Source organism: Grus americana, chromosome 1 (assembly GCF_028858705.1).
Source record: "Grus americana isolate bGruAme1 chromosome 1, bGruAme1.mat, whole genome shotgun sequence".
Classification (NCBI taxonomy): Eukaryota; Metazoa; Chordata; class Aves; order Gruiformes; family Gruidae; genus Grus; species Grus americana.
In genome coordinates this window covers 74,612,042-74,636,960 of record NC_072852.1, presented here as the reverse complement: position 1 = coordinate 74,636,960, position 24,919 = coordinate 74,612,042, and the positions used below count along the sequence as shown (strand labels likewise).

Below are 24,919 nucleotides of genomic sequence, written 5' to 3'. Positions count from 1 at the left end.
AATTATCCTAATGAACATATTAATCAACCATAATAATCATAATTAAAATAGAAATATATTGTAGTTCCTTTTTTTCATTTGCTGCTGTCAGTACTGAATGCAGATTACAAGCAGAACAGTGTTGAAGAAGTATTCAGCCCCCCTTGGTGAATAGACTTCAGATCCTATTCCTGATTCACACCAGCAAAAATGAAATCACCATCAGGACCGGTATCAGGGCCAAATTGCTGGCAGGCACAATGAACCACTAATTGCTGGATTCATTAGTAAGACTCATAGTTTGTCCCCATGAGATGCTGAACACTTTCAGCTCCTTTTGAAACCTACCATCTTAGAAATTAAAATTAACAACTGCAAACTAGTATTTCTGTTATACTGTAGAAACTCAGCATGAATTTGAAGTCAGATCACAAGAATGCCAAAAATCTATTATGTAAAATTAGGCAGATTTTTATCTACCATTTTCCTGTTAATTCTGGAGAACATGCATGCATCCATACACAATAGATATTCCATGCTGTTCCTCAAGCCTAAACAATTGGTTAAAATAGTTTTTGTAAAGCTGAAAGAAGACAACTGCCTTTAAAAATACCTTTCAAATAGCCCCAGCATCACACTGTTAAGATTGGCCTATTCTTTTCAGACGTAAAACAAATGTCTATTTAAGAACACATCCAAATGCATTTCCATCACTCAGCCAGAACACATTCACCTCCCAGAAGCTAACACTGTAAGAGATGGAAAGAGAGAGGGGGAGAGAGAGAGGAGACCTTTGGTCCACCTACTGGCTTCACTAAAGGCAATGAATCCAGCCCTAGCTCATTTCAAGTAGGTTCAATTGTGTCGAAGGTTACCCACAAGCTATTTCTTGATGATTTATAGCTGATGTCTACAGATCTCCTTTTATTTTAATGATGACTTCAATACAGACGTTAAGACATTCTTTGTCTTCACAGAAGTACACAAGAGGGAAGCTGACATCTTAAAAAAAATTCCAAGAGGCTGATTCGCTATTTCTGAACAGGGCCAGCTCTGGGGAGTTTTTATATCTTACCCAGAAGAAAAAAAGGGAGGGGAAAAAAAGCCCTCCATCCTTTTCTCCCATGCTCAAGCTGCTATGTTTTTGTGACTTATTCTGGGCACAAATCCTAGAGCACTGACTCAACGTGTATGTCACCATTTAATTACGATCAAGACAAGACACTAGGATACTTGGTAAGCATAAGATAATTTTATCACTTCACCAGTAATAACATGTATTTATATAGCATTATTTTCCTCTGTTTGAGCCCAGAGCAATTTACAAAGTGAGTCCCAAATGATACTATCATGGGAATCCTTCCACCCATCACTGAACTGCAATCATTTGGGGGTGAAGAACAACAGTGCAAGAAAAGCAGTAGCAAGAAATATTGTGTGCATTTGAAATTTAAGATCTCATGCCATTAAAACCCATGAGAGTTGCCCAAATGTGAAATGATTTTTAGCCTCGTAATTAGTCTCTGTGTGTACATGTGTGTGAGTTGGGCATGTGAGGTCTGTGTGCATGTATGCACGTTTGGCAATTTTCATCTCTATACACATTTTGAGCACACTGGCCAATCGTTGATGAAGGTTTGATGAAGTCCTCAAAGGTCCCACATGATTTGTGTAGAGGGACAGTAGGGTAGAGTAGGGGGATGCTCTAAGCCTTTCCTCTCCAGAGAAGACTCCAATGTTTACCCACACTTTAAGAGGCACCAGGGGATCCCCTAGAGACAGGTATTCTGCACCTCCAGCCAGAGTCCAAATACTGTGAGACTTCACAAATGAAACTAGGCATCACCACTCCTGACACTCTGGGAGCATCTTGCTCATTTTAAAACGAAGGCAGAAGAGGAAAGATCTATTCAGTTTATTCTGCTCTACAGGCCTCTCAGTATCTGTGCTATTTTCTCACTTAGGCTGGCCAAAATGATGTGGCTGTTGTCTTCCTCACTCACCAGCCCCAATGAACTTTAGTTGTTCGGTAAAATAGTGAATCTCCCAGGTATTGCACCACCACATCATTCTGCCTATGAGCTGCAGTTCACTAGGAGGACTCATTTTCTGTAGAGACATTGGTATTTCTAAGGCTGTGAAATTAAGAACTGTAAATTCAGACATGAAACGTAGTGGCCAAACAGTAATGTGACATCATTTTAACTTTTGATACCACGAACAAAATGCTACTTGACATGCATTTTCTAGCCAAATGTAAGTGTTGAATTTCCCTGGCCCCAAATTAGGTCTGTGCCTTTTATACAGAAAGTTGAAAGTACAGGCTATCCGCACATTTATGATGAATAATAAGCAAACAGAGATGAATTAATTCATCCCAGAGTTTTAATTGTGGACTCTATTTTCAGTGGACATCAGAAACTAGGATAGGAGTACCCAGAAAGGGAAAGAAGATAATTTCAGAGTAGACTAGGAATATTGGAAACAGGTGCAAAAGGGGGTCATTCTGATCCACAAGCAAAGCAGAAAAAACAACAGAGTTTATACTAGAAGGACTCAAGATATACTGAGGCAGCCAACAGCTAAATTCAAAATATATTAACTTACAGCTGTAACCTGAAGTCTATACAGCTCTTAGCATGGCTAAAGATAAAAATAATCACTGACCTGGAATGACTGCAGCCCTGAGAGAGCTACCTTTGGAAACAAAGAAGTTTGTAAGAACCCAATACAACAAAAATACTCTCCACAATTGTTATACACATATGTTTTCTTCCTAACTGTACAGTGAATTAACAGCTTTAGTAATTCTGTCACTGCGTTACTCCCTTTTCCAGTACACTGCTTCATAGTTTTCTCTGCAGCATTTTGGAGACAAATAAACGTACCCCTGAAACTCAACTTTAAGAAGCTTTTTGTGCCAATTTTCCCATGGATATGTCATGTTGGGTTGTGTTTGTCACTATGTAACTCCTGTTGTGTTCTGTTAGCTTGAAATCACGTAACACGATGTGGCTGATTCATGACGTGACATGTCACTGCCTGGCATGTCAGCTGAAAGCCTGTACGAACCCATGTGCTACATCTCCATACACACATAGCTCTTTGAAATGGCCCCTTATTTTAAATCTACCAGCAGGTGCTGGCATGTCCTCTCAAAAAAGTTTAAGAAACACTAATAACTTATGAAATACTCAAAGTTACATTCTTTCTGTAACATTTGGAAATTGAAAAAGCCTCCTCTCCAGCATGCTCATGCTTCCCCTCCCATGCACCCCGCATGTCAAGATACTGAGCAATCGTCCATCAAAGACTTTTTTCTTCTTTTTTTTTTTTTCCCCCAGAGATACCAGTCATGGCATCAGCTTATATTTCCTTTAAAAGCAGAAGGGAAAAATGTAGCAACTGAAATGAAACAAACAGAAACTAAACTCATTCATTAGTACTAAAAGTACACATTTGAAAGCATAGTCTAGCAGCATTAGTGATCACAGCACACAATCAAGATCAAAATTTTAAACTAGTTTAATATATTAAATCCTGTCAAATTACATCAAAACCCAAATGGTTTGTTGTGTCAGCTTGCCTGCCTCTGATGCTCTTTGGATGCTCTTGAATGTTCTCTCTGGATACTACTGAAGCACTTTTACTGGGAGATACTACAGTAAAAAGTCTAATTCTGCTGAGAAATATTTATGCCTTAGCAGAATTGCCAATATGAAGTCTTCTATGATTTGAGACTGAAAATTAATCCCACTGGATTAAAATAGTAACTCATAGATTCATTTTGTTAGCTGCCTTCCAAGTCTTTGAGATACATTTATACCAATCTGTAAGTTTCAGCCATGACAGCCTGAAGCGTTTTGTTTAAATGAGATTCTCCTATATTCATATGACTCCAGGAGCTGGGACTTTAGGGGAGCTATCCATTATAAAATCACAAGATATAGCCACACTGCTTTGAAAAATGTGTGTACAGTCATCAAAAGTGATGATTTCCACATAATTTCTCTGAAATCCTGTTTTGCACCAGTTCATTTTACACTAAACAAGTGAAACTGCATTCTGTACAACAAATGTGTAGTTCTGAGAAACGTCAGTGAAATATTTGTCAAGCACTTCATATAACTCTAGAATTAATACTAACCTATAAGAAACTGTCTCTTTGAATTTGAAAATAAAATGGATTTCTTCTCCAGTCTGCTGCTAAGTGTTGCTTCTCTTCAGCTATCCACAGCTACCAGGGATTACAGATTAAAATGTTTCAGATTATAAAACTGTAGAGCTCCCTTGTTAAATGATAATCATTCAGCTGCGGGTACAGGAACGCTTACTGTAAAATATATTTCTTTGATGCTTAGTTTGAATTGCATTCTGCCTGAATGTGTCAAGAGGAGCTAATTTCAAATCTAGCATGTAACGTGAAAGCAAACCACACTTCTGCAGACAAAGCAAGCAGTTTCTGGAAGCTGCTAGACTGCTAGCATTAGAATTTGATTCAATCACCTCAGAGATTTAACTTTGGTGTTGAAGTTCTACATTTGGTAAAAGATGGCTACATTGCGGTCCAGTAGACAGCCCTGCCAATGCAGCCTCTGCACTTTACTTTTGATTATTAATGCATGCCACAAAATAACCAAACACTTAAGCTGAAGCTGGAAAAGGGAAGACCTAACTCCTGAAGTGAAGTACCTGGCTTCCTTCTAGAAGGATCTGGTAGAGATAAGGGTCCTCCGCTCCATTTCAAGCTGTCTCATAATCCATGAAATAGGTACATTGCTACAGTACTATTATTTTGCACAAACCTGTGCTCCTGGAATAAACACATTCCTTGATTTAGAGGGTCTAACAGCTCAGAGTCTAAAAAATAAATCTCTGGAATAAAGGACGACCTTTATAGGGATTTCATATTAAGAAGGAAACTAGAAATTCATCTGATATTGGCATAACTGGCTGGTTTGTTATCTATATTTAACTTAGAGCTAATACTGGTCCTTCATCTTTGCAGTGCTGGGATACTCAGCAGCCCCCAGTGAAGAATGCTGTCTCAGGCTTAACTTCACATATTTCTCCTCACGGTTGATTCCCCTTCCCCAGCAGGAAGACCCTCTCCTAAATATTTTCCAACTCTCCCCACAGATTAAGCCCACCCAAACATAAAGATGATCAACAAAACCCACTGCAACCAGAAAAAAATGATTTTTCTCTGTTTCATTATGCAGCTCCAGATTCCATGCTCTCCTAGAGCCCTTTTACTGCTGTTCTTAGGACTGCACGGCCAGCTGGCAACATCAGCTCAATAGCTATCTTAGTAGCGTTGAAACCCCTTGACTTTGTGACCCTGTTTTCTTGTTTGGGACTTGTCCTAGTTTCAGCTGAGAGGGTTAATTTTCTTCACAGTAGCTAGTACGGGGCTATGTTTTGGATTTGTGCTGGAAACAGCATTGATAATAAATATAGAGACGTTTTTGTTCTATGGACCTATTGTTGAGCAGTGCTTACACAGAGCCAAGGCCTTTTCTGCCTCTCACACTGCCCTGCCAGCGGGATGGCTGGGGGGCGCACAAGAAGTTGGGAGGAGACACAGACAGGACAGGTGACCCAAACTGACCAAAGGGATATTCCATACCATATGACATCATGCTCAGTTTATAAGGAGCTTGGGGGAAGAGGAAGGGGGGGGCGGCAGCATTTGGAGTGATGGCGTTTGTCTTCCCAAGTAACCGTTACGCATGACAGAGCCCTGCTGTCCTGGAGATGGCTGAACACCTGCCTGCCCATGGGAAGCAGGGAATGAATTCCTTGCTTTGCTTTGCTTGTGCACATGGCTTTTGCTTTACCTATTAAACTGTCTTTATCTCAGCCCACGAGTTTTCTCACTTTAACTTTTCCAGTTCTCTCCCCCATCCCGATGGGGGGAGTGAGCGAGCGGCTGCGTGGTGCTCAGCTGTCGGCTGGGGTAAAACCAGTCTCTTCTTGCAAAATGCTGCTCTTTCTCATTAAAGCTCTTTGTTCCAAGTGACACTACATGGGCAGTTCTGTCAAAAAGCTTCTGCAGAAGTTGATGCTTAGATATTTCTAAGTAACAGAGTAAGACGTGCAGAGCAGAAACAGAGTGTCAGGTCCCAGCACTCCTGAACACTGAAGGATCCTGTAACTGAACGTGGCTTTAGTAGCTGCCTCCTGAAAGTAACAGTGCTTGGCATAGTATCTTGGTCTTCAGTATGAAGACAATGCTGTGGGTCATTTAACCGAAAAGAATGGAAACTACTACCTGCTGCCTACCCCACCAACTTTGCCACTTAGCAGAAAGTGGGTGTTTTATTTATTCATACCAGGTAAGGAAGGCACTAGCAGCAAGGAACAATAATGAACTGGTATGCACACACTGCATGTTTGCCATTACCACCTTGCTTTACATCTCTGTTGTTCCCTGTCTGATTTCTGAAGACCTCTCCCAGAAATGCAGCAGTCTTGCTTAATTCATATCTCTCACTTCTGTTTTGTGATTATAGATTTCAGAGGGTTTCTCCCCCCTTTTTCTTTTTTGTTTTCTTCTGAGTTTTTCATTATAAGAAGTGCCGACTGAGCCTGACAAGGGCTGATTGGCTGGCAACTCTGCTCGAGAGACAGGCTCCTACCAGAGAGATGTGGTATCAGGTAAGAGCTGAGGAGAGTTAATCTGAAAAAGCATCCTAGGAGCCCCTCCATGCATCTGATTTATTTGTAGGAAAGTAGAGAGGGGTGGGAGACAGGCAGAATGCTGTGCAGGTCCCTACTGCTGCTGCTTTTTAGGTACTGCTATTAACGTTGTTTTTATTGTTCGCAACACATTCTCTATTTTAGAAAAGCATCTTAAGAAGTTCCATTAATACACATCACTTCATTGTGCTCCAGCAAATGCTTTAAAAAGTCATTGTTTATATACCTGGATGTCTGTATAGGAAGAAAAGCAAGGAAGAAGAAAATAGTTTCAAAGATTCTGTCACCAACTCTGCATTTTACTATTTGGGATTAAAAGCACGGGCAGCAAAGTGAAAAGGCTTCCAGAGAAAGAGATAATTAGCTACAGGGTCTTCATTAAGAATGGACAGGGATACTAAAGAAGTTGCATAGCACCAAGTAGCATAGCACAGATAAGGCAGATGAGGTCTCAGTTTACAGCTCCCTATACATCACTGCATCCATATGAAAAACTTTTCCTTAATTATCTTACAGCTATTTCTAACCTGTTTGATGCACTAACTAGGGGATTGGGAAATGCAAGCACTGAAAAATATTTTGAATTTACTGATTTATAATATTCTAGTGCTAACTGTTATTCTGGTGCTGAAAAGCTTAATAGATTAAATTACAAGGATTTTTTTTTAATCAGTGGCATATAAAGAATTATGTCCAGCCCAGAAATTCTGAAAAATAAAAAAGCCTTGCAAATCTTGGAGATAAACCTTCTGTAAACATAGCCTTGACATTCTAGCAGGGATGGTGCATCTTACATCACTTTAATGAGAACTCTTGTTCTTCACTCTAAAATACCTCAGTACTCTCTCTAATGAAAATAAGGATGCCTTAATTTCCTGCTGCTTGGATAGGCATTCAGCAGCTGCTGAGCTCTTCAACCAATAAAGAGGACAGTAATTGCCATTAGTATATGAGGCCTAACATGTGCAATGGCTTAGGTTTAGACAGGCTCCTCTTTTCTACTCTTCAGGGAAAAGAATTTGGCCCCATCTAACATAAGCAGTCACGCCCTTTGATCACCTGTACACAGCCATGATCAGTCTTCTTTATCACACAGCTGTCCTCTTTATAGCTGAAGTACTTCACAGTGCTGTGGAGAACAATTAGCTCATGTTTCCAAAAAGAAGAGGAAACACCAATATCCTTCTGCATTTGAATAGCAATTCATTTATCATCTGTAGAGCTGAAATTAAATATTTTCCTTTAATGTGATCAAAAATGGCAGCTCTGAGGGTACAAGGAATCTGTACATCTACTTATCAGCTAGGCTTCTGTGATAGTCATAGCTTGATGTGGCAAGCAAGCTGGTGCAGCTATGTACATAATGGGGCTTCATGTTATCCCCGAGATCTCCACAGGAAAAATTTTCACATTCTGTGCTATCATACAAAAGAGAGAAATGAGGGAAAGTGAGACAACTGTACCCAAGTTAACAGGGATGCTTATGGTAGTCACCTAAAATGAAGTTCAAGTCATCAATTTGCCCAAAGTAGAACCAGCAATATCATCTAGATGACCGTTCTTATTACCAGGCCATTTTAGGGCCTTTTTCTTTGTCCTTCCCTTCAGATGTTTTTCTTTTTTTTTCATCATATTTTCATCCTCAGTCAAGAAAGCTTTCCCACTGAAACTGGGAAGTGTAAGTTTTGACTGGGACAGGAAAATCCCCAACCAGCTCCCCACAGTAAATAGTTTACTTATTTTTCCTAATAACATAGCCTGTGGTGTGTCTGAACCAAAATGCCCATTTCCAAAGACTCTTATTCTTTATTTTGTTCCTGTTATCAGACATACTTGCTAAGGAAGTCAACAGTGACTCAGTTGTAGTTTCGTATCCAGGCTTACCTTGCCTGGGTGAGAATGGAGCAGGCACACTGTCGGTCCCTTTCTGTCCTTCGTGTACTATTAAGCAGGATGCAAGACACAGCTGGTGCATGTGGCAGCAACTGCAGCATCATCAGCAGATATTCCTCCAAAATGGAAGAAGTCCCCCTGGAGAGTCTCTGGCCATTTTAAGGTCAATCTGTGCTGTGGCAGAGAGGCAAGCTCTAAATCTTTCAAAGGTGATTCTATTGCTGACTATAAGCGACATGAAAAATTTTCAATCCAATGTTTACTCTGGTGATCAGAGGATCAGATAATGTGAAAATAAAGTACCATCTTCGGTTAAGGATTCACACTTATATTTGTCTGGATATTGCAGCTGAGGAGAATCTGATTGCGTATATCTAACTGCTTACTGCTGTTTCTGGCTTGTCTGAAACACATTTCCTTTCCTTGTCACAACTCCCAGGTGCTACTTCTGAGCAAATAGTAACATCGTTGCCAGAAGTATTTGAAAAGAACAAAAAAATTGATTTGGACAATCTGTGTGCTGTTGCCATTGATGGAGACACAACTGTGAGTAGGGTTAGGGCTGAGGTCGTAACAAGGTTAAAAGAAAAGTGCCCAGGAATTCTCTCCTGTCACATTTCACACTGAATTGCTCCTGTTTTTCAGCAGATGCTACAGACAATGCACTGTGCTCCATTAAATATGGGGAATCATTTAGCTACATTTACAAGCTACATTGAAAATTCACTCCAGAATTACTGTACTTGAAAGGTTACATGGAAGGGGCTAGGATATTGCATCACACAGGCACTAGATGCTATATTTATACGTGCAACATGAAAAGGAAGGAACAAAGGCAGGAATGAACAGGGCCCTGGCTGTTTACAAGTGAGGGTGATGTTGCTGTCCTTATTCAAGAGTATAATACACCTCATCTGAAGTCAGTGAAGACTGTAGCTATCAGGTGAGAATCCTGGTACCATGGTAAAGGTCACTGTTCAGATAAACATATTCTCTATAACACTGCTTTTTTTTTATCTCCTGCATGGCCCTGTACAAGCAAGAGGCTTGAAGTTAATCTCAAGATGGACTGGTAGGTTATTCTGCCTAGTCCTTATCTGCACCTGCGCCTGTTCTCTCCTACTTACTCGGGAGCGTGTAACCACCTTGAACACCCAACAGAGCAGCATGCAAGCATTTACACGATCAAAGGCAAAATGTGCTTAAGACAGACTTTGGAAATCCAGCACAATTTGGCAAACTTCAAAGTTGCCTTTCAAATGGGTTGTGGAGGAGGCCTTGGTAAATTTGAATGGTATGATTAGCATACCGGCTGTTTTTAAAACTGCTCAAGAAGAAGCTGTGTTAAAATCCATTTCCGCAAGACACACGCGTTTTCTTTTGGACAGGCTCCACTAGCTCTGTTTCTTAAATCAATTTTTCTGGCACAGATTTCTTCTTGGAAGAATGTACGACACCAGCTCAGTTTCCTAACCAAAACTTGACAGAATGTGTGCAGCACAGCATAATGGCATCTCTACTTCATGGCTTCCTAAAAGTTACAGTACAGAAACCTAGGAAGTGAATTTGACTATTCCAGGTCACATCTGTTGAAAGGCGAGCAAGACAACAGAAGATGCCAGGATAGCCTGCCCAGCACAATGTTCAAACACTGGTGAGGGCCGCTGATAAAAGGTTTGCCAAAACGAGAGTTGCCAAGGTCTTAGAGGAGTTTCAGGGATGTGTTCAAGTCTTACTAGATTTAAAGGATGATCCTTGGCAAACTCCCTCTGATGCTTCTCAGCATTTCTAGAGCCAACAGTTGTTCCATCTGCTGCTGAGGCCGACTTTGAAGAATCCTTGCAAAGAGCAGCACACTAACTTTAACACTACACAAGAGGGAAAAAAACACAGCTTTTCAGAAGTGACCTAGATGTTTGCCAGTAGCTTGACACACTCTCAGGTAAGGCTGTCTCCTTGTCTCCAAACACTTGAGCGTATTACTAAAGCTGCGCCAGTGTAAACTGTGGACTGAAAATAGAGATTCAGCAAACAGCATCTACTGAAAGCTTGTCTAAGGCATTAACCGTTGATCTGTGGAGGTTTGACGTGCAGAAACAGTGAGAAAGACCACCATGAACTACCTTCAAGATCCAAGTTGCTGCTGGGGATTAAAAAAAATACTGAAAAATGGCTGTGAAACTCAGGTACTCCCTAACAGCTAAAAAAATTAAATTTAAAAAAAAATAATAAAAAAAAAAAATCAACAAACACAATGAACTTTTGGAGCTGTTGAACACAAACAAGCTTTGAAAAGCAAAGGAAGGTCCACACAGACACAAACGAAGGTGTTTAGTTTCAACACATAAGCTTCAGTTTCTGCCACTGTGACGGATTTGCCAGCGTGTTTTCTGAGCCAGGCCACTGCACTATTGTACAAGCTTTATTCTAATTACTGTAGGCTCTATAAAGGTTTCTTTATCATTTAGTATTATAAATAATTGTGCTTCCAGGCTGGAGTTCAAAGCTCAGTATAGCATTCGCACAACACCACAGGCAGGTCAGGTGACCTTTCTCCAATTCCCCTCTCTCTGGTGCTGAGGACAGACAAAGTGATATGTCTGTCATACGCCATTACCATTAGAACAGAATCTTGTTCTTTTATTACAACTGAACTCCGCCGGATTTCTCAGCAGGAATGCTAAGTGAAATCAATGTCTTGGATTTCCAGGCTGAGCTTGGAGGTCACAGCCACTCTATCATTTCTCAGCATTATCCTTTCTCTTTCTCTCGCTCTCTCTCTGAGCCTCCAACTGGCACACAGCAGATTGAAAACAGCATGCATCACAGGGCTCATGCTGCACAATTTTACAGCCTTTTGGAGCCCCCTTCCTTTCCTTGTGGCCCACTTTTTCTTTTTTTTTTTTTTTTTTTGCAATTTGCAAATAAGTTTTGTTTGTGTCCTACAGAACTGCAAGCCAAAGGCACTGGAACACCTACAAATATGAAAAAGCAATAAAACACAAGCGAGAACAGAGCTGATCTTGACAGCTGCCAGTAAGACGGTTATGCTTGATGTTACCGGTAGATATGGCAGGCCTTCTAATTCCACAATTGCCACAAAATAAATACTGTGTCCCCTTAGATCTCATCAGACATTCTGCTTGTGCACAAGAGATCCAAAAACAACACTGGGATTTTAAGTGTAGTGGATCTAGCAAGCTGCTAGCCACACACAAAAACCCCTTGTAAAATGCACAAAAATCTCTTGTTAACCATAGACATGACTTTTTGGAAAGAAAAACACCCTATCATCGAGCACTGCATGGCTTTGTGATTCCTTACTCTATAATATATAAAAGAAGAGACCAAGCCAAGGATAAACTTCGGGAAGTCAGAAAGTCTGCACTGAGGAGAGAAGAAAGAAAACATACACCCAGAGTTTGATTCATTAACACAACAGCCACTGGTTCCACACCATCTATTTTGTTCTTTGAACATGTATCTCACTGAGTTGACAATGGTATTATTTATTTGTCTGGTTATTTTTAACCTGTGCTGCTTTACTGTTAGGGTACGAACAAGACACTACTGTCAATTCAAGGAATCTTTTCTGACATGATAAAGGACATGGACAGCATGCTAGAGGACACTAAAAAAAAGGACACATTTTTATACAGCTCTTGCTGTCACCTAAACGGGACTGGTTTTTCCCTGCATTCCTTAGCTACATTCTTCCTAGTTGTTTTGCAGCTCCAAAGATGTGCCATTTAATTTTCACCCGTTACTTCTGCCCAGCTGTGGCATATGCTGAGGTCATCTAATTGACCAGCCTATGACCAAGATTATTCATCAGGGTCCATTGCTTGATGGACAGATTCCAGCCCTGTTCTATGAAAAAACAGACATTGCTTTGGAGACTTGTTCCTCCACAAACTCCCACTGAACCCTGGGACAGGATCTGGCCACGGATGAGATGCCCCATCTCTCGTTAACACGCTGCTAACCTGACTCCGGTTTAGCATTCTGAAGAGAAACGACAGTTTCTGGAATAGGAACTGGTCACTGCAGCCTGCTACCTGTTACTGAAGATGGAAGAAACAGCAGTATGACAGCTAAGGCACTGCAAGGGAAACCATGGGATCTCAGCTGAGGTGGTGTCTGTTACTGACGTCGTGTACCAATGGTTGTTCGGTGTTACTGTGCTGGGGTCCTCCCACTGGAAAAATGGTACTACGAATATTCTATTTTAGGAAGCCATCCTGAGAACAAAGCTGCCTGCAACTGAGTGGCGCACAGATACCCTTCAGAAAAAAAAAAAATACATGCAAGTACCCACATTGTCAGAAACGCAACGCTGTAGGGCCTGGTACAGTACCTTGCTTTTGGGTGGAGGGCTGTTTGTGCTCTTGTCTGTGTGGATGCTGGTAGGGGATACAGCAGCACCAAGGTTACCCTGGGGTATGCCAGGTATCTTGCCTCCCGGAGACACTTGCATCGCAGCAAGTTGGGCAGCATACAACTGCTGTAAAAACAAACAAAAAACCTCACACACATGCAAGGAAAATGGGGGTGGGGGGTGGGGAGAGAGAGAGAAAAGAGACATCATCAATAAATAATTTTCCCAAAACTTCTCCTACTGAAGATGATGTATTTTCCTTCTGATGGGTATTTTTATTTAGCACACTGGTATATTTCAAGACAAGAATTGTCATCTCAACTTCTGCGACTCATTCCTCAAGGGGACGAATGACAGACGTCACCATGAGAAATGTCCCAGCTTCCCTGTGTGTCCAGGGATTCAAAACAAGGAACAAAAGCTAATCTTCATGATTGCCTGAGCCACTGGGCAATCTTTCCTTTCTTGAGATGACTTAGCCATAACAGCATCTCCAACAATAACGTGCATCGACCCCTGTGAAATTCACATGATGTTTGACACGATGGTCTCTGTGATACCATTTTACATTTCTTTATCTTACATGCTGTGTTTGTCTCGTTTGCGCAGGCTGTAAGGTGTTTAGGACAGGGAATATCAAAACTTTGTTTAGCACTTATTGTGAGAGTCCACTCTCAGTTGGACCCTGGGCAACTGCTACAGTCAATATAAATACATACATATCGATGGGAATGTACTGTCCATTACACCTAGAAGCTCCAATCAAGACTAAGAACCCTTTCCGTCATAGATGCAAAGTAGATACACAATGGGAAGGTTTTTCTCATCAAAACTAAGCCAGCAAGGCACTTTAAACACATATTTGATTATTAGCATGTGAATACTTATAATCACAGTCATCTGTTGAAAGTTAAGCCCTACAGTAAGAGTTTAATCGACAGAGGTCAAAAGCAGAGAGAAAACAGGCAAACTGGCAGTGCCTGGAAGCTCCTCTGACCTCCAAATAAAAAGTGGAGAAAATAAACATTATGGGCAGGAGAAGCAGCAATTGTTGCTGCTTTGTGAATAGAGAGGAATTCAGGTGAAGCTGAATAGAAGTCAGATGCCTGAGAGAGCAGGTAATGTAGTAACAAAGGCTTTCCCTCCTCGGTCACAGTTACCAGTTTCAAAGACTCGTGCTATGTATTATTCGTGCTGTGTAGTACATGTGTCATGTGTAACACCGAACGATGGTGTGCTCTGCCTGCAGATGCTAACAGAGCTTCTGAGATGCAACGTGACAAGGGATAACATGCAGGAACACGGGAGCGGATGTGAAAAAACAAGGGGGCTTCAATATGACCAGCCCAAGAAAGTCTTGTTAGTGGTGCTTAGTTGTTTTGCTGTTGTTTTTTAGTTAATTGTATATGCTGATAAAAAGAACAAAGGTCAGATTGGAGGGCACAGAGAAATACTAACCCAAACCAGCAAGTCTGAAAGAGGAAAATGAGGATGCATTACAGGAGTATTCCACGTGGAGCTGTGCGAAAGGTAGAGAGACACTACTCATGTGAGTTCAGAGTACATAAGCCCTGTAGCAAACACTGAACTTAATCAAATAGGCAAGATTTACTGCTCTGAGTCTTGGACAACCCTGGACACTGTCCCCTGGTTCCCTGTACAAACTCTTCCCTTCACTGGTGCATAATCCGAGACTTTTCACATAATTAAAAGTAACCCATTTCTGCTCTTTTAGATGTAATCAAGCACCAAGTTCTTACTTATTTCTTTTTCACTCTATTCTTTTCAGACTTTTGATTCTTTTCAGTTTTGAATCCTTTTTATTTCTTTTCTCTACTTTGATCACTGCTTGTTCCTTATTTTTCTGTACTTCTTAATCACCATTTATCCATTCCTTTCTGTTTAGTCTCCCTCTCTTTCCCTATCATCCATTCATTCATCCGTTCTCTCCTTGCCTCTTCCTCAAATTTATTTATTCATTTATTCTACGTGTTACCCCCAGCGAGTCTGAGCCAAATAGATGCAAATCAACTGCAGATAAAAGTCATCAAAAACAATCCAGCCACAAATCAGTCGCAGATTCAAATGCATGTATTTATCAGTTGAGGTTCATATCCATTCATTCTTTCAAAAGATGACTAAATCCAGCAGGGAGAAAGGAACAAGGCTCTGTGTGAACCAGAGAAGAACTGTAGCAGGCAGTTCAAGGAAAACCAAGCCCGCTTTATGTATGAATTAATATATCAGAAGGGCAACAGTTGTTTAAGAAATAGGATACATGGCTAGGGAACAGCTCAAACATAATCGGACTCTGGTGATGACAGAGCAGATCTAGGGAAAGCTTTTCCTTTTCTTCTGCTCCCTGTTAAAAAAATGACAAAACAAATTGAGACAACTATGGGAAAAAGACAAAAGAAAGTCAAATGGCCACTGAGCAGGAAAGGTGCAAGCTTGCTGCTAATCTATAGATTAGATATCAGAGAGTATGTCTAGTCCACAAGTAAGAGTAAAACCAACATTGTCAGTTTGGACACTTAGCAGTCATGAACCAAGTGGAGATCATTGACAGGTCACACAGAGACCTGCCTGTTGACGACTGAGCCTCCCGGAAAGTTCTGTGAGCCTTTGGGGAAGACACTTCAAACAGAATCCTTAACCTGAAAAGAGTGGGAAGCCTCTACCTCAAACATAGCTCTCAACCTTCTGTTGAGGTCCGAAGAGTGAATCACAAGAACTAAACTACATGAAATACATGCACAACATGCTGTTCAAGAACCTGTACCATCCTACACCTGTTGAGAGGTCACTGAGAAATGGTTCCTCCTTACAGTATTGTCATCAATCACCTTTTTGACAATGCATGCAAAGCAGAAGATGACTATATAAGTATGGGGAATGAATTTCCCAATGCAACAGCCCAGGAAAAAGCCATTTTTTAATGTGATAAATGGAATATATGGAATTTCAAATGCATGCCTTATTCCCAGTTTAGGGACAGATAACCTCAAGAGCGTGAAGCACCCAGTATAGTGCAGAGTAATCTGGAAGGAGGGATGGAAGAAAACCTATAAAGCCTTCATTCATGCTTTGTACAAACTTCTGTCCTCCTGCTATCAGATTCAACATCTCACCTCTATTTAATTAATTTTGAGAATTAAAAACAAACATTAAATAAAGTCTTATAAGAGGTCCCTTGTTAGAGTACCCTCTTAAGAAGTTCCTTCCTGCAACACAAACCAACTATTCTACTGAAAAGCAACATCAGGCCCAGCTCTAAAGTGAAAAACATGTAGCTCATGAAATTGCAAAGGTCTGAATCCTATTTAACCAGTAAGATTGCTCCTGTATCCCCCTCTCATTTCCAAAAATGGACAGAAATATACAACACGCAACACATTTCTTAGACTCTCAGTATTTTTGAGCTTTGGCGTTATTGAACTTGTCTGTTCATATTTAGTTGTTTTAGGACATGATGACCTTTAGCTTATACTCAAGGAAAGGGCAAAGGTGTGACCAAGTGCTGTGAATCAAGACAGCTAAATGACAACAATTTATGCATTCATTTCATAGACAAAACTGAACTCCGACAAAAGAACATTTCTACCCCTGCTTCCCCAGTAGAGTTTCAGATTTTGGAACAGTGTATGAATGAGTCTCTGTTTCATTCAACCACCGTCTAAAATGCACCCTTATACTTTTCACAGTAATGAAACCAAGACCTCAAAAACTGCAATGAAAATGATGTTATTCTGTATCACTGCTGTAATACACTAGTTTTGAGCCTCTTAATTTGTACCTCAAACAGAGACTCCTTGAAGCCACTTCTGCTGCCTTCAGCTAACTTAAAGGCTCAATCTCGAATTCTAGCACTCAAGGAGGTCATTTTGGTGCTCTGCAACTCATACAGGACTTTCAATCTATAGGGTCTTGACTAGTTAATTGTGACCAAGGTATTCAGTTGAAATCAGTGAAGCGCTACTGCTTTAGAAAAGTTTATTTTTGCTATACATAATAAATAAAATAAGGATAATATTCTGCATTTAATAAGATAGATAATACTTCTTCAAGAAAGTAGAACTGGGCTTCTGAAAAAGCAATTAAAAAAGTAACATCTATTGTTTGTTTATAACTAAATAACTATGTTTCAGCTCCCTTGCCCATGTGCAATATTGCATGCCTTGTTAATGTTTTCTCATTAACCTCTTGTGAAAATCTGTATGGAAGCAAAATAATCAGAACAAAAGCACAATGTGATACACTTTAAAATGAGCAGGAGGTATAGTTATTTTTTTAATGTTGCTCCTCTGTTCTTAAGCTATTAAGCAAAAATTCCCCCTTCTCCCTAGGTCACCACCTAAACCATTTATAATTCTTCCAATATATTAAGCAGAAATATTCAGCTGAACTCTCCAAATGGACTGGCTCTAACAGCTCTTGGCTTGATGACTCTGTAGTACATCAATAGCAAAGCCTTAAGGTTAGATCGGCTTTGAAAACTTTCCCCTTGGGCATTGTTGTTACATGTTAACAATGCTCATTACTGCTTGGAGGGTACACTAAAAATGAATTCTTGTTCTATTAATACAGAAAATGAGAATGAGATTTAATAGCAATTTTAAAAAGGGTTGAACAAAGTGTTAGCAATTACATAGGCAGAGATAGTTGATTCAAGCACCTATAGGCATTTGGATTACAGTATTATCTCTTATTACAATATTTTTATTAGTGAACAGTAGAGATGAAGAGCTGTTATTAAAAAAAAAGAAAAAAGAAAGAAGAAAAAAGAAAAAAGAAAAAAAGAAAAAAAAAAGAGAGACAGGTGGTACTGGAAAACGAATCAGTTACTGCAATAAATTTGTTTCTGATATGAACCAGTTTTTCAGTGGAGTTACCACAGCGATGAATTTACAAACCACTGTGCTTAAATGTTTGAACTCTTGACTGATCCAACACTTCAATTTCTTTGTCATTCTGAGACCCATCATTAAAAATATACACATGAATGGCCCTGTTCTTCGATTTTTGCATAATCTGGGGGAAAAAAATGGTATAAATTGAGATTCTCTCATTCAGAACACATGAATTTCATTTTCTTTACCTCAAATTTTATGCCTGTGTAAGGCATGCAAAGTGCTTAATTATGGCAGAAAGAATTAATTTTGGATCTGTTCAGGTGGGGTTTTTTTCTTTAAAAAAAGGTCACAAGGAATTAGAAAGAAAAAAGAATTCACTTAAACATTTGACATAGATCCTACTACAGTAGGTTTTTAAAAGTGGTGGAAACATAGGAAAAAAGATAACTATAGAAATCAGAATTAAAGCTGCCCTCATCAGTGATTGGTAGCAATGCTTTCTAGATCTTCTGTGAAAAAAAGTTCTTCATTTAGCTCTTCATTACATATCTGAAAGGTACAAATGCCAGATTTTCATCTTTTCTGTGTCTGAGTTTCCTTCAGATTGTTAGTCAAACATTTCAAAGGGACACTCTAATTTGTACATTCAAAACTTTAGCAAAGGCTTTAAAATGCCATTTGTTTGCACCAACTGGGAGATAATAATGCACCAGCAAAGATAATATATGAACACAAATTCCATAAGCTCCTTTAAAATCCTGCCCAAAGAACCCATTGCAAGTTGAATTTTACTCACCTTCAGTGCTTGAGCTTGCTAGCTTTCACTTTGAGCTAATTTCGGATAAGAATAATACAGCTCAAGATCCTGAGATTCGCTTAGAGTGTTTTGGTTTATTTTGGTTTTATTTTATTTTGCTCTTTAGAATTCTGAATAGAGTTGGATTAATCATTACTGTTCTACCCGCCGTATGTCTTTATCACAGCCATCTCCTAAAAGGGATTGCCCTGGCTCCCAGTGCTGAGGTGTGCATGTGTCCTTCTTTCAGGCAGGGGACCTTGCCTGAACTAGCGGTTTTTTTATTCACCAAGCAAAAGCAAGCTGGATTAATTTGCCCCCGAATTGTGGACCACACAGAGACTAGAGAAGACACACTAAATGTTGAAAAGCTACACTGTTCTTTCCTGTGGCCACGGAAACCAGGCAACTTCCTTTGACAACTCCCATCTTAGCTTTGCTCTGCATTTAGCCTAAGGGAGGAAGACACGTAAGTAAATCATCAATCAAGGAACAATAATAAGTATTTGAAAGTTAAGACTGGGCAAATTAATAGAGAAGTTAATATGCTGCTTTTAATCAGAGATCATTGATAACACTTCGAGGAACTGCCTAGAGAAATGGTGGATTTTGACTCTTGATGTTCCAGTCAAGATCAGATGTGTTTCTGAAAGATGAACTGTAAACAAAGAGCTTATTATGCCAAATAATATTTTACATCTTGTTTTGTCAGACTAGACAATCTAATAGTCTCTCTAGCCTTAAAAAACCTAAGACTTAGAAAGAAACATGAAGAAAAACAAGTTCTCATTAGAAAAACTGTAAAGCATTCACAAACAGAACAAGGCTTCATTTATACACTTCTTGCATGCAAGTTACAAGCACAGCCTTGTAACCACCATCTCTCTCATATTAGAAAAACATCACTTTTAGAATCAGTAACCACAGGTCTCCATAAAATATGATTCTGGTAGCTGATCTCTAGGGTTCCAGGGCCGCAGCCCTTATTCCTGAGAATAATCTCACTGTAGTCAACAGGACCGCTTTGCCCGTGCCGGGCTGAATGCACTAGTTCTTTTCTCATTTGGAACTTCCATGGTATGACCAACTGGGGATCCTTGGCATCCAGAAATAAGGCTGGAGTCCAGGTCACTGAAAAACTGAATGAGCTTTAAGTCTGCATTTCAAGTAACAAAGACTTCTATCATCACTGCAGTACATTCAAAACAATGCTTGCTTTGCTTGTAAAACAGTGGGTAAAGGAAAGAATGTAGGTACAATTTATGGTAGCTCTGAGTTTTGTTAGAAATTAACGTAATTTTGATGGATAGGACAATCATTTTAGCCGAAGACAGCTATATTTGTATTTATAGTAGCTTCTATGGGAGAGACACTAACCATAACACTCTACAAATGTTAAGAAATCCAGTTCTCCCTGAAAAACAGTCTTTAATTCTTTCAATGGCTAAATGCTATTCGAATATTAGTAAGGTGAGAATCAGCACCCATGACATCAACTGACTGTTCCTGGTGACACAGGAAGACTGTAGCAAAGTCCTGATTAGAGCCTAGACCTCATGGCTCCTTTGTCCCATGCCTTAACAAGAAGACAATCCTTCTACAGGATGTAACTGTAGGAACTTATCAATAGACACTTCCTATCAGAGGCTAATAAGATCTGTTAGTTTCTGTGATAAAATATCATTGTAAACTGTGTGTTTAAGATTGCCTGCTCTTTACAAATGAAGAGTTTTTAACTGGAAAACTGCCCAAGTGGCCTACATATTCATACATACCATGTTCACACCATATGACAGTAATTGAAATAGAATGACTATATGGAATGCATATTGGAGAGGAAACTTGATAATGTCTTCTGGAAAAAGCTTGTTGGATGAAATGTTGCAGATGAACAGTGTCCCCTTCAAGGAAAGTAATTAATATTGTACATATTTAAAAAAATATATACTCTGGCAACAATTTATTCCTATAGTTTGTTATGCAGCACCAAAATAGAATGTATTCTTGCTGCCATTTCTATTATTTATTTTTATGCCCACAGAACTTCTTTTGTTAGAAAAAAAGATGAAAGAATTTCTTTACAGGAAGGACATACTTTTGACAGCATACTCCTTAAGGAGCATACAGTAAGATGGGCAGTGGTAATGTAGAATACCAATAAACAACAGGGATGTGTAACTTAAGAAGAAGGGACATTTGTTTTGTAAACTGCATTCTCTTTATCACTGACTATTCTGTAACGAAGAGTAGACCTGACTATTCTGTAATGAAGATTAAGTGTTTGTATGAAGGTTCCACATGGAGACTTCTGTCCCAGTACAGCTTTTCCAAATTAGAAGCTTGAAGTCAGTAAAGTGGCCCAGACATTATACTCTTGCAGGAAAAATCTCACTACTGCCTATTTGTTTACCACAAGTATGTTTCCCAAGAGCTTATTTTTTGATATATCCAAATTTTTGGCAACTAGCTTAGAGCACCTGACTCCAGTAATTGTAATTTCCCATTTGAGAGAACAAAATTCTATGGTGGCCATTTGACAAAATACTTATTTCATATTACATTGCTTTACTTGACTGGTACTGTATATAATCATTCATTGTTATCCATTAAGTGACTACAGTATTTAATAAGCAAACACTGCCAGTAGAATTACTGTAAATAAGGTTCTATATATTTCAGATTGCTGAACTATAATTAAGGCATTTCACTATTTTATACACATCTCCTTAAGCGACTCTTTCTCCAGTTTTTATTTATAGATTTTCTGTTTGCATTTTAAGTTGTTGTATTCAACAGGGAATTAAGTCAGGAAAACTCTGTGGCTGCTTTAGGACTGATACTGAATTAATTACTTCAAATCTGAATAGTCTGTTTCTCGTGAAGTTAAGTGCAGAGCTCATGGTAGAAAGATTAAGGTCAACTGCATTTCTTATTTTGAGAATGTGGATTTACGCACTTGAATGCTGATATGGTATCAGGTTCTTATATCTTGATGATTGTAAGATTCCTGACTTGTCCCTCCTCTTCTTGAGGAATAAAGTAATGAAATAGGTATTTTGCAGTACATGTGGACCACAGTACTCAGCCTGCTCTAGAAACACTTTTGTGACAAGCTGTAATAAGAACAGAGTCCTAAAATACTGAAGTCCCCCCATGCAGGTAGCAGAAGGATGATAATCACCTACTGGAAGCAACAGTGTCCTATGACCAAATGATAGTGTGTTGGAGGGGACTAGAAATAAATTCAGTAACAAATAAGTTGAAAAAATTTCACCTGGATATTTTTCCCAGTTTATTTCCTAAAGTTCCCCCATGGTTGTATCTTAATTTGTTAATTATGATATTAAACAGTGAAATGAAAAACATATTCTTTCTACTCTGTTTCCCTCTTGACATTAAGAATATTTCTGAACCTGGAGTGCCATGCAATTGTATCTGTTGTCCTTGGAAGTATAAATTAACATTGTTCCTTGGTTATCTGACGTGTACAGGAGCTCAGTGACATCTACTCAGCTCATTCAAAAGCTTAATTTGCTCTTTGAACTGAGTTGTATTATGTGGTCAAAGGGTCTGGATAAAGACACAGGAGACAGAGAGCAACGAACTCTTAGTCTATCGTAAGTAATTTTCAACAGAGCTCACTTTCACAGGCTCAGAGAGCCACAGCTACTCTCTTCCAGTTTGGGTAGAGACGAAAGAATGTGACGTTTGTGCCTTAAAGGGGAACTAAGGACTGCATTTGAGCTGCTGCCCTTGTGCCAAGCCTCCCTGAAAAGAAAATGTAAAGGAGGAAGTACAGGTAGAAAAAGAGTATTGAAAGGGAGGGACTGGTGATGGATAGACCATCTGATCTGCAGAAGAAAACGTACTTATTCCAAGAGCTAAACTACAACAAATTGATTCCTAGAATAGTTCTGAAGACATTTTTCCTCTTCCCTTTTTCCTTAGCAGGGAACACCAATAGGATGTAACATGGCCTCTTTATTCAGCTGCAGCAGTTATTTTATTTTATTTTATTTTATTTTATTTTATTTTATTTTATTTTATTTTATTTTATTTTATTTTATTTTATTTCTGGAGGTGGAGAAAGTAGAGTAAGGTTCTTATTCTGGGGAAGAAGAAGGTCAGACCTGCAGTGCTAGCTGTCCAGTTTAAGGGTTTCTTTACTGCAGAAAACTTTCAAATAAGTCCTATTAGATTTCAACAGGAATCTGTTTACCTTGACTGTAATTTTTGTTCATTTTCATTGCCTTACATGCTCATTATCAAAGTCCTCCAGAAAGCTGGCAAGTCCCACCTCATCCTATGGGATCCCATTGTGAAGTCATGGTATCAATACAGGGCACCAGTTCACATTCCCAGCAGCACACTGTGATCCCTTTCCACAAGAGCAGAATACACGACAGGAACTGTGGAAAGCTCCAACTTGCATGTACTTCTCCCTTGGCTTTAATCCACACGGACTCCCCTCTTCTTCTAAAACAGAGTATTTGTGTTCTAGGTATTACTGAAGACAAAGCTTCCAGAAAAGGTCAATCAAACTTACTAGACCTGCAGGGAAACTAATTCCAACCAAGCACATAGAAATCAACCTAACTTTGATCAAGAACATTTTGAGCCTCACTGAATCAGAGCAAATCTGATTTGTTTCAAACCAGAAACCAGCTGAGTTTTGCTCTGGTCAGATTCCTCCTAATATTCTCAACAGTGAGTCCTATCCACTTTAAACTCACAGAAGTGCCCAACTTCAAACCGGCCCCACTGCTATAAGCTGGGTAACTTAGATGCTTAGAAAAACAACATCCCTGTTTCTTGAACTGGGATGCTTGAGGTTAGGAGATGACAGGGTACAAAGAGTGTGTGGAGGAGAGCGCCATTATTTGTTAACAAAGTTGCTGAGGAGAAAAGCACTCGATTTCATTATTTTGGAGTTTGCTACATTTATACAGAAGTCCCCCTTGAACAAAATGAAGTAGTAGAAATAACTCAATAGATGTTCAATCTTTTACTCTTTGATTTTACGATAAAAATAGGTGTGGTCTGTAAAACTCCCCCTCCAATGGAGCCCATAAAACTCCAGAGAGCCTGAAACCTCTGTGAAGCTTTGGCACACTTCTCAGGAAATAACATAAGAAGCTGTTTTCTGGTTCATCTCATTATTTCCATGCTTACACTGATGTAATGGGAAGAGTGACACTTTGCATATTGCATTAGGACATGTACAGAAGTTTAATTCTTAATTCTTAGAGACTTTGTTCCCCCCAAAGTGGTCTCTGAAAACATCTGAAATCCCTCAGGATTCCGTTTCTGACTCTCACTACAATGAAACCGCAAACACGAAGGTCCAATGACATGGCATGGTCAGACTTCAGCCCACGCACGTAAAGCCTTAAATCTAGCCTCTAAACTCACGCCAATATGCCTCTTTTGGCACATGCTGTACTCAAGGTTTAAGAAGCTGTAGGCACAATAACATGATTGAAGGTCAAAGGGAATTACATCTTTAACTTTTATGTTCCTCACATGCTATGCATCACCCAAGCACGAGAAGAGCTTATATGATGAACTTCGGAACTCTGCATTCAGCTAAGAGGAATACGATGGCTGCTTCTAGTTTTACCAATCCATATGGGTAACAAGGAGCTGCTGGAGCCTCGTGTTCTCATATCAAGTGTCACCTTTCTACTTCTTAGTATCAAACTGACCATGGGAAATGCAAGCCTCTCTGTATTTCTCCACTGCCATCCTGATGAAAGCTGCTAAGTCCCAGACTCTTCCAGCTTACCTGGATTACCCTGTGGAAGCGTGTTCTCTCTCCTTAACTTTACAGCACTTTGCTCTTAAATCTAGAGGGGGTGAATGCAGAAATACCTATCTCAAAACCCCTGTTTTTCAGGCAAAAAGGATGCCATTCATTGACAACAAGGCTGTAGCCTCTAACTCATCTCTTAAAGGATCCTACGTAGTCACATATCCTACCAACCAGTGACGTGCGCTCTATTAACACTACTAGTAACAAGCTCTATAATCAGTTAGTACATCTGATCCATCCATGACTATTTATTAAAGTTGATTTACACAATTTGAGGCACTGAGTAATTTTTTTTTAAAAGACATAAAAACTGTAGACTACTGAGTGAAAATGGTGCTTTTTGAAAATTGTCCCCTTCACACAATTTTTTAGTATGGAATTTTTTATAACATAAAGGCGGACCTGCTTGTCCAAAAACATTAAATACTGAAATTACTGTGCATGCTTAGGAGACATATTTCACTTGCTAATAATGTGGCTGGGTTATAAAAAGTGCTAAGCCGTAT

At 39.5% G+C, this 24,919-nt stretch overlaps 1 protein-coding gene across 19 annotated transcripts in view; it reads right to left on the bottom strand.

The window, feature by feature from the left end:
- SOX5 (SRY-box transcription factor 5) overlaps window positions 1–24,919 on the bottom strand; it is a 655,394-nt gene that overhangs the window by 46,279 nt on the left and 584,196 nt on the right. For all 19 annotated transcript variants that reach the window (XM_054804269.1, XM_054804526.1, XM_054804608.1 and 16 more), the window contains one exon: window positions 12,932–13,078. In XM_054804269.1, coding sequence (XP_054660244.1) covers window positions 12,932–13,078 — 147 coding nt within the window. The remainder of the gene's footprint in view (window positions 1–12,931; window positions 13,079–24,919) is intronic.